This window comes from Mytilus californianus, unplaced genomic scaffold (genome assembly GCF_021869535.1).
Source record: "Mytilus californianus isolate M0D057914Y unplaced genomic scaffold, xbMytCali1.0.p SCAF_8, whole genome shotgun sequence".
Taxonomy (NCBI): Eukaryota; Metazoa; Mollusca; class Bivalvia; order Mytilida; family Mytilidae; genus Mytilus; species Mytilus californianus.
In genome coordinates, this window is record NW_026262734.1 from 6,941,884 (window position 1) to 6,953,668 (window position 11,785).

The following is an 11,785-nucleotide window of genomic DNA, read 5'->3' on the forward strand; positions in this document are numbered from 1 at the left end:
CCTAGAAATAAAACATGTTGGTACCATCAATCCGAGGGGCAACCTAGAAATAAAACTTGTTGGTACCATCAATCCGAGGGGCAACCTAGAAATAAAACATGTTGGTACCATCAATCCGAGGGGCAACCTAGAAATAAAACTTGTTGGTACCATCAATCCGAGGGGCAACCTAGAAATAAAACATGTTGGTACCATCAATCCGAGGGGCAACCTAGAAATAAAACTTGTTGGTACCATCAATCCGAGGGGCAACCTAGAAATAAAACATATTGGTACCATCAATCCGAGGGGCAACCTAGAAATAAAACATGTTGGTACCATCAATTCGAGGAGTAACCGAACAGAAGTATCACAGCAACTTTGAATAAAACTTCTAAAGGCACCACCAGTCTGGGCAGCAGCTTTGGATAGTAATATTAGGTACCTTAAATCAGAAACCAAACAATAATAGTACCATCCATTGAAAAAACAACATAAAACCGAAGCAATATCAGTACAAGTAATCTAATAAGCAACTATTCAATAGAAACATGAAAGGGTTATCGATTCGGGGTTTATTTCTAAAAGAACAATCAAAGGTACTTTAAATCCGATGAGCAACCTAGAACAAAAACAAAACATCAAAAAACCAACAACATAATAGTACCATCAAGTCTAGGAGCAACTTTAAAAAGCAACAATACTGATATTCAATACTGATTTAGTCTTCAGCTTGAGGATACCTTAGTATCATGTTCTAAATGGCTGTTTTTATTGCTGCTTTAAGCGGCCTTGAATTGATGGTACATGTAATGTTTCTATTCAATGCTGCTCGAGTACAATCATTTCCAAAGACATGGGTCACACACAGTATTAATATGAAATATAATTATATCATTAAATAGAAATCAAAATTCTGAAAAAAATATAAAAGAAAGCTCTATTAACTGGAACATACACAATGTATATGATACAAAAGTTGAAAATATGCGACATTAAATGAAACAGGAATAAAATTACAGTAATTGTAGGAAAACTAAATCGTATGATGTTTTAATATAAAATTAAATACATTATACCAAATTAGACCGATGGATTCAAGACCCCCCCCCAAAGGGGGGCAGGAAGACTTTATTCACGATTAACAGGCAAATGATTAACCACTGACTATACATTGACTCACATATTTGGTGAAACTCCTACCACCTTCATAATTCCTAAAGCTATACGTTTGTGTAGTCCTGTTTCTTCAATAGCAACAGCCACTATCAGACCTCCGAAAAACAGCATTGATGTATCCTGTAAATTGTAATTGTAAGAATAATGTTGCGCTCATATTCTTTGTTTAATCTGAATATCATTCAATGTTTTTCAATTTCTGCACGTCGAATGTATCCAATCCATTAGATCACTCACTTTGCACAAGCTTGCTATGATTGTGAAATCTGTAATCATTAATTACATATTAAGATTCATCTTCCACAAATTTGCTCATTTGTTTTGATCTTGACTTTGAAAAAAAATACCTTGAAGCAGAGCATATTGTTTTTTTTAATTTCTTAGTGTCATAAATACCCTTGCAATTAATATCATTATACATAAAGATTATAGTACTACATAGACCAAAATTTACCGTTCGTGTTAACTGATAAATTTCTTTACTGTTTTTCTAAGGATGTTGTTTCTGTTTCCTCATAAATACTTAATGGAGAAACTATTTAACTCTTTCAAAAGACTATTTCATTGGTCGTTATTATTTCACTAACGCTCAGGATAACATTTTAATATCACGTTCCAGGCCATGTGTACATCTCAAACAAATCTATGGCCTCCATGAATTATTTCTTAAATAAATGTAAATGTTGTCAACGATACTCACATTTACACATTTTGAAGATACGTTTTTTTGCTGTTGCTATTCAACAATACTCACATTTACATATTTTGAAGACACGTGTTTTGCTGTTGCTATTCCTAGCATTGGAAACAGGAAGATAGGAAACAAGGATGTGACTGATATTGGGACTGCTTCCGTCACATAACACAGTCCCATCACACATATAACGTAAAGGCATTTCGACTCCTACAAAAAGAAAAAGAAAAACAGGCATATCAAATAATGCACGATCAAAGTCTACACTTAATGCTACTTTGTCTTATTTCTGTAAACATTTCAAAACAAAAGGACACTTCCTGTTTTTTTTTCGGTTCTTCTTCTTTTTCTTCTTCAATACGTCGTCTTATAAACATATGGAATTAAAGGTGCATAGCTAATTTCCCCCTGTAATGATTTCGCTCACATGGTCAAATCTGGAAATATGAATACTGATAAAACAGTCTTTATCATAAATTTAATATATTGTTTTACAATAATACATATTAATGTTAAATCAAAATGCTATTCAGCACAACATGCTCCCGGTGAATTCATTATAATATAAAATTGCAAATGATTTTTTCGTCAAATTTTGCATTTAGGACTGTGCTACCGAAAATGATTTTATTTCAATCCGAAAGAAAATGCAAAGCAGAGTACTGGCGTTGGTTATCGATCTCCTTCTAATATATTTTAGGAATCGATACTCAAAATTTGCCAACATCTCTTCTATTGCAGTTTGGCTACCTCAGGCGTTTATAATTTGGTGATCTATTTAGAAATAAGCCATAATATTGTTTGAACCTTATAGGGTACACACATTGGAATACTATAAGTTTAATTAAGACATTTCGAAAATGACCCTGGTGTGAAAAAAATTAATGGGAAATTGGCCCTTCTGCTTTCGACTGTTATCATGCCGAAAACTGATCATTTTTATTAATGTGTGAAAACAGAACGCAAAGTGTGCATTTTGTTGAAATTTGGCAAAATTGGCTTGAATGAGTGGATTTCGGGAATAAAGAAAACATGCTTTATTTTGTCAAAAGTGTCACTATATGTCAATATCGGAAATACTATACAAAATTTATCTTTGCATAATGATTTTTTTCACGCAGAAGATGATGTAAAGCCGACCCATAACACTTACACTGAACATTTTTGACCAGGTAATTATATGACTAACGTCTGTGAAAGTTGCACCAAGCATGCATCTGAACCAATTCGATGTATAATATCCAAATTGCGTGATACCTTTTTTTTATTTAACAGACTTATAAGTATTGCTCAAAATGATACACAAGAATAAACGACGTGATTCGCTTCTTAAATCCTTTGGATGACCCAGACAGTCATAATCCAACAAGTGCAGGTCATTTATTATATCATCAGCTCGTCATGGTAGATTATCCGTTTCATCAGGGCATGCATACCAGTTTTTCTATTACATCATTTCAATTAAAAGTTTAAAAAAAGAAATTTAAACAATATCTATATAATGGTTGAAAGTGAAGTAAAATTTTCAAACTTTGATGAATCTGCACACGAAATAGGTAAAAAAGGAAATGTACACCTTTAAATCAAACTTTATGTACAACTTAAATTTTCACATGTTACAACAAAACAACATTCATTGTGTTTACAATTTATAAACGTCAAGGTAATATGAGATTAAATGCAGACCTTGTGGTATACGTGAATAAAAAGATTAAATCTATTGAACATGTTGAACAACAATAACAAAGGCTGATTTTTTACTTCCTGGTAATTTGTTTAACCAATTTTCAGATCTAATGAAAAATAAAATGCGTTCGACATGTTCAAGGTCATGTGTACATAGATATAAGAAGATGTGATATGAGTGCCAATGAGACAACTCTCCATCCAAGTTACAATTTGTAAAAGTAAACCATTATAGGTCAAAGTACGGCCTTCAACACGGAGCCTTGGCTCACATCGAACAGCAAGTTATAAAAGGCCCTAAAATGACTAGTGTAAAACCATTCAAAAAGGAAAACCAACGGTCTAATCTATATAAAGAACGAGAAACGAAAAACAATTATGAGCCACATCAACAAACGACAACCACTGAACATCAGGTTCCTGACTTAGGACAGGTTCAAACAAATGCAGCGGGGTTAAACGTTTTAAAAGGCGCCAACCTTCACCCTACCTGAAACAATAGTGTAAAATCACAAAATAGAAAGACACACTATAAAATATCTATTGAAATGGCTTAACTCAATCAAAAGACATATTAACAAAAACAAGTGAACATACACCGAACGAATAAATTTGATCTATGACACAATGTAAACACAAAATTAATAAAACAAGGGGGTCAGATGTTTAACAATATCAGAAAGACAACCATAACCATGGACAAAATGCCGCCAAATAAAATTACGTACACAGGTAAATTAAAATAATTTTGTTGTGTGGTATACATAGAGTACGGAAATAATTTTCATAAAATAAATAATTTTGTTGTTCCTAGTACGAGAACAAAAGTGAAAATTTATCGTCATACTAAACACTTATCAAAGGTGGTATATATCAAAAATAGTGAGACTAGATATAACACTGAATAAGTAAACATTAAATAACAAAAATACATTACAAATTGTATCAAAAGGACAAATTAACTCGAAAGTACGATTTGAGAGTACTCGCAGTTACTGAAAGCTAGTTTTAAAAAAGCTAAAAACAATTAATAATAAAAAAATCATGCATCAGAGACTAAAAGCAGCTAAAACACATCCCAGGGATTCAGTGTTTTAACGTCACGGACAGTCAAAGAAGACATGATTTGTGCAATGCCAAAATAAAAGTATCGACAGGCAGTAGGATAGTTAGGAGTTAACCTGTTAATACATGTGTATAATGTAATACATAGATAGAGTAATCTCTATATAGAAAATGAACGTGGATGTGTATTTATACATCCCAAAAACACCGTTTGAAAAGAATGCAAATTAAGTTATGTTTTAATCTGCTGATAACAAAAAATCGATATTTGTGCCAATATAAACTATATTCAAAGATCTAATTACAACATTGGTAAGATAACCTTTACTTATACGTTTGTTTAAAGGTTCGATGAGTTTACACGGATCACATAGTGACTTCCGCGCTTTTAGTACAATATTACCGTAAAATTTAGGATGTGAAATACCGTTTTTAATAAGTTTTCTACAGGTACAGCAACATTTACTAATCAAATCTTTGTATCTATGAAAGAATTTATTAAAAGTTTTAAGCAATTTATGGTAACGAAATCCCTGACTTAATTATTTACCAGTGATGCATTGATTACGTTCGTTAAAATCTATGATATCACTACACACACGGGTATAACGTACGAGTTGGGATATATAAACACCGTATGATGGAGCCAAAGGAACATCGCCTTCTAAAAAGGGAAAATTAACAATAGGGAATGAAAAATCGTCTATTTTGACGTAAATCTTAGTATGGAGTTTCCCTTTAAAAATTGAAATGTCTTAATCTAGAAAAGGACAACCACTGCTGTTTATGTTAGATTTATTTAATAAAAGTACGTTCCTTTGGGTAAATTTCGGTAGTATATTTAGAGAACTCTGGATTATTTAACAAAATAATATCATCAAGATAACGGTAGGTATTGTTGAATGTATCAACCAAATGTAACAATGACGTGTCTTTACTGAGTTTGGTCATAAACTGAGATTCATAGTAATACAGGAATAAATCTGCTATTAAAGGGGCACAGTTAGTGCCCATAGGAATACCTACTACCTGTCGATACATTTTATCGCCGAACCGTACATATATGTTGTCCAGGAGAAAATTTAAAGCCTCAATCATATCTTCACATTTCCAGTAAGTGTATCTAGCATACTATCCTTTTTCGTTACAGAAAAAGGCTTTAAACGAGTTACAGCAAATAAATTTGCATTTCGATTTTTCAAAAGACCATTTAATTAAATACAAAAACTTTTTCTTGATAAGATTGTGTGGAAGTGTAGTGTAGAGAGTAGAAAAACCATAACTGTCAACAGAATTAAAAGGATCATTAAAAACACGTATTTTATCTAAAACCTCTAATGAATTTTTAACACTCCAAAAATAATTAATACCATTATTTTCATAAGCTTTATTACAAAAGTTTATAACAAGTTCTTTGATAGTAGTAAGGGAGGTAGTTAGAAACACTGACAGATTAGTAGAAGAAAACTTACTAGATGCGGAGATGAAACGGAATTTGAATGGTTGTTTGTGTAATTTAGGTAACCAGTACATAGTCGGGACTTTCAAATGTTCGGAAGAGGCTTTAAGCTGGGTAGTGGCAGAGATATGTTTGTTTACAATTTGACTCTCTGTGGAGCGTACGGACCTGAATGTAGACGAATTAATAATTTCGTTTTGGAGAACTTCCGTGTAGTATATGCGTCACACCACCACTACATTATTGGTTGCTTTGTCTGCCGGTACGAACACAAACCGCTTTGCTAGTATTTGGAGATTATTTTTTATTCTAAAAATGGGTATATCATGGACCCTTTTATTAATTTCAGAATTGTTTTTAAAATGAGATATACGAATATCAACAGTATTCATAATATTATTCAAATAACTGTCTACAGTTTTTTTATCAGATTTTTCACGTTTACACCAATTTTTACAGTAAGCAAAGTAAGTGTCTTTAATGACCTGACGACACTGTTTCCAATCTATTACAGATGGAGGACGATATTTAGGTCCTTTCTTAAGAAAAGTTTTGACCTCACGGTCTTCGACGATGTTGAGGTCTCCTGTAATGACATGACCATAGGGAACATATCTTAGACTAGATGTTTCACAGTCTCAAGTGGAAGGAGCAATTTTTTTCTATATTGACGTCTGCTGTAACTGACGTATAATTAAAAATCAAACTTCTGCTGTTTTTTTTATAAGAATACGAAATATTAGGTGGTTCTGAATTATCAAAATATGAAGTATATGACTATGTCACGGTATGGTAGAGTCATTGAATATACTAGATACGTTAATAAAATCAATACCTCTATTTATATATTTTAATTTAAGAAAATGCTCTTTATGATTTTCAGGTTTATCGATACTAGGAAACAGCCTGTGATGACAAAAGACTGAAATAATACGGGTGTATTCATACAAGGAGCTTAACTATGAAATTTTATCACACTCCTGAAAAATATCATATAATTTACTTATTGGTATATGACCCAGTTTACATAATACTTGATGTCTACCATTATTTTTTAATATAGATGACAGATCAGTAAGTGCATAATTTATTCGATGTTTAATACGTTGATTACGGTTTTTGCGTTTACCATGCACATTAAGACCTCCCCTCCTCCCGCAAATCAAAATACTCCAAAATACAAAAAAAAAAAAAACAAACTAAAACTGTTTATTTGTTACTTGCGGAATCTTACAGCAATGGTATGTGTAAAGTTGTAAACAGAATGAAGCATTTAGTAAGTAGTAACTGTCAAGTACCAATATCAAAGTACCTGTGTAAACAAGACCAATATCAAAGTATCTGAGTAAACAAGACCAATATCAAAGTACCTGTGTAAACAAGACCAATATCAAAGTACCTGTGTTAACAAGACCAACACCAAAGTACCTGTGTAAACAAGACCAAAATCAAAGTACCTGTGTAAACAAGACCAATATCAAAGTACCTTTGTAAACAAGACCAATATCACTGATCAAAATAACACATCAACGTACTGTTATGTGCCTGTTAACGATTCTTGTCGACATATACATTATTATGATAGTTTTTGCATATGTGTAACGATCAGAAGTGAACTAGTCATAAATTAACACACAGGCTGATAACCCATATCAGGAGCCTCTCTTGCAAAAAGCCTGTTACAGTGCCTCTCGCGCAAGTTACTTCCGGTATTTCCGGACAAATAATACCTGCAAAGATATGACAGAGGGTGATCGGTTTATAAATGTTGCAACTGTGCTATTTGTCCAGTCAAATCGCATTGCCCGTATATTCACATGTGATATATACAGTCACTGACCGTATATATATATATATAGCGCCTTGTTTATGACGTTGACAGGGCGTTATCGTAGAGTTTTATTATAGGATTAAACACATTTTTTCTAGAAGTTATTGATGTGTAAACCGGGGCGATTAACTCACAAACTGAATAAAAGTCCGAAGGACTTTTATGTTTAGATTGTGAGTAAGAGATGTGTTTAATCCTTATAATTCTTAAGCCAAATATTCGAGATTTAATTTAATGCAATGGCTACTATATTTACTATCAAATGCACAAATGACATGTCGTAACTAAGGAGTTAGCCACCATATTGACTTTCTAAAATCCATAAATGTTCGATAAATGCAACAGAATCTAAAATGAAATAACACCTACCTCAAAAACTTCCTTTTAATGACATATTATTCGAATGTGAAGCGTACAAGTAACGAAATAATCTTTCGCATGAAAGTTTTCATTCGTATGACGTCGTGTTTTGCCATGACGTAAATTCGCTCAATCATTCGTGAAATTTCGCGGATTTTTTTTTTCTTTTTTTTTTAATTTTATACATTTTCAAAGCTTTAATGCATTATTTCTTTTTTTGTTATATATGCATTAGAATAGAGACAACTGATATGTATTTGTTTTTCAATCTCAATATGCTGAAAATCCCGGGATCCCTGCATGCATGTGTATCGCGCATGAATAGATCAAAGTGAAGGTTACGAAAGTAGTTTCGGAAACATGGTTTATCGAAGTGTAAACCAAAGGAAAAACTTCTAATTGACCCAATCCAATTCAAGTGTTTATAGATATGCAAATCATATAAGAATTATTTATTTATGACGTAAATATTTCATTTGGAACAGTTTTAAGGGTTGCAGTTTAAAAAGAATAAACATACATCGTCTCGAAATATAAATTTTATGTGTACTTGGCTCCAAAAAAGATTAAAATGGTATTTGTCTCATATAAGAACAATTTGTCGGAAATATATAATAAATAGATTAATACATGTCCTTTTCCATATCGGCCCGGGTATCATTCCTCGACCCATATAAGCACTCGACTAAGTCTTGGACTCATATGGGGGTCTCAGGAAGATACCTGGGCCGATATGGAAAAGGTCATGTATTATTTTCTATTTAAAGCTTATACAATTATAACACATCTGACATAAAGTGGACTCGCATGGTGGGTTACGCATACGTAGTAGGAGACGCTTACACTCCTTTTGGAGTTCATGCTATTCACAACTTTTACACCAACAATGAAAATGTAAGCATTTTTGTTTCAAACTTTTATTTTTGTGGACTATGGAATAATTTGAGACGAAACACGCGTCTGGCGTACAAAATTATAATCCGAGTATTTATGATGAGTTTATTCGCTTGAATGGGTCTCTAAATAATAGAGACTAACACTCTGAGGTACACGATATTTTGTGAAAAGACCCATTATACAGTTATGACAATTATAATCCGAAACTAAACATGAGACGACAGACAGAAACAATACTTACTTAGAATAACTTCGGTGTATAAAACTCAGATTGAAACTAAATCACTTTTCGAATCATTCAATACAATTGAAGTATACATACATATTGGATTTTTTTTATATATAGAAATAAGGAGATGTGGTATGATTGCCAATGAGACAGCTATCCGCCAAAGTTCAAATGAAGTGGATGTAAGCATTTATATGCAACCGTACGGCCTTCAACAACGAAATAAAACCCCATACCGTATGGTTGGCTATAAAAGGCCCCGACATGAAAAGTATAAAACAGTTCAATTGAGAAAACCAACGGCTTATTGTATAACAAAACGATTTACGAAAAACAAATATGACAAACATGCACCAACGACAACCACTGAACTACAGACTCCTGACTTGGGACAGGCACATAAAGAATGTGACGGGGTTAAACATGTTTGTGAGCGCCCAAACCTACCCTATCCTGGGACAGCGGTGTAACAGTACAACATAAGGACAAACTATAAAAATCAGTTGAAAAAGGCATTACTCATCAGATAGATACAAATAGAAATACATCTAAAAAAAAACACCGAGTGAACGTGAACGGTTACTTATACATCCTCACAACAAAAAGACACTGAGTAGAGATCTGAGAGTACTCGCAGTTACTGGCAGATAGTTCAAAGCCAATAACAACTAATGAAAAAAAATCATGTATCTAAGACTAAAATATCCAGTCAGAAAAAAAAAAAACATGACCTTGCGCAATGCCAAACTATAGGTATCGACAGATAGTAGTACCGTGAAAGTACATATTTGTAATATTTAGTTTGGTTTTAATTTGATAATAATTATTATGTTTTTGCTTTTGATAGTTTTCTATTTAACGCATAATATAGGTAAGTCGTATCGTATTTATTTAAATTAGTTAGATTTCGGTAAAGTTGGTACATTCAAACTTATATAATATATATTCAACATTGCAAAATCAATAAGATTAGGTGGTTCCTATCAAGAGTAAACATATTTCAGATTATATTCTTAAGTAAAAGCTACCGAGGTATCATATAGGAGTTGTGTTTTGTGTTGTCGTGTCCAAAAATGAAAATAATAATAACATTTTTTTTGTAATTACATGTATAAGAAATCTTAATTGCTTAAAAAAAATGTTTCCGACATCAAACTCCGCAGAAGAAGAAAAAAACGTACAAAGATAAACAACAAAGAAAACACATGATCCATATAGTCTGACTTGGTACAGACACAGACACTTAATGTGGTTAAATCAGTGTTTTTTCTTCACCTAAATTTGTGTGTAGACCATATGTCGTAAGACAAAAAATTAATTTCATTAACTAGCTTAATCAGTATCTAGACAAGCATCAACTTATCAACTTAAAATCAAGAATAAGGGTAGCAACTGTTTTGTCGATATGGATTTAGAAATAGGTTTTTGGCATCCCATAAATGTATTAGATTTCAGAATAGGAATATACCTTACACTATGAAGATTATGATTTAATGAATTCCAAAACTTGTTCAGAACTACATGGAAATGAGCTGTGTAAACTGATTAAGGAGGTCAACAACAATTTGAACTTTTCTGTGTAAATAACTGTAAATGTCTCTATCTTCTTTCGTACTTGATATATGTACTAATATAATTGTAATTAAATATGTATTTTTATCTCTTTACCTTTGTAATTTGGTTTGTGAAAATAAAGATATATACAAAAAAAAAAAAAAAAAAAAAAAGAGAGAAAAAAAAAAAAAAAAACGACGCAGATTAGGCGATTGTCGACGCAAACATATTTACAGATTTACAATATGCACTAGCTGTATAACTATTGAGCAGATATTAAAACAAGTTAATATGTGTCCTTACTACTTACCGGAGTATCACATTTACTAGTAAGCAGAATACATGGTCCTACGAAGGCAATTATAATTATAATCAAGCTCCTTATGGCATACACATTTTTTAAAAACCAGAAAGAACCTCTGTTAGCCATTTTTCACCTTTTCTTAAGGTTTACTTTTATAACTATTTACGTCACGCCTACTACACTCAGGTGTGTATAGACGGATTTAAAAAGAGGTGAACACAGAAGTACTATTTATTACTGTAACTGTACTATCATATCGCAGGTTCATCACACACATATCAAATTAACTACACGTTAGGTATAATAGCCGTATAACAGCAATAAACATGATATGTGTTGACATATCCTATTCATTATACTATATAACTTATAAGGGAGATAACTTAGACTAAACAAACATTTTGATTTATTAGATATATATATAAAAACGATGTCAGGTAAACATCAAAAGGCAACACCTCAATGACACAAACAACGAAAAGACCTCTGTATATAACATGTTACCTTACTTAAATTGTCAGTAAAATAATATAGGATAGAAAAGAATA

General features: G+C 32.3%; 1 protein-coding gene across 1 annotated transcript in view; it reads right to left on the minus strand.

The window, feature by feature from the left end:
• LOC127711482 (Na(+)/citrate cotransporter-like) overlaps positions 1-11,450 on the minus strand; it is a 51,872-nt gene extending 40,422 nt beyond the window's left edge. The window contains exons 1-3 of the mRNA XM_052217550.1: positions 11,244-11,450; positions 1,913-2,062; positions 1,163-1,278 (exon numbers count right to left, since the gene is read on the minus strand). Coding sequence (XP_052073510.1) covers positions 1,163-1,278; positions 1,913-2,062; positions 11,244-11,363 — 386 coding nt within the window. The 5' untranslated portion in view covers positions 11,364-11,450. The remainder of the gene's footprint in view (positions 1-1,162; positions 1,279-1,912; positions 2,063-11,243) is intronic.
• Positions 11,451-11,785: the final 335 nt, after the last annotated feature.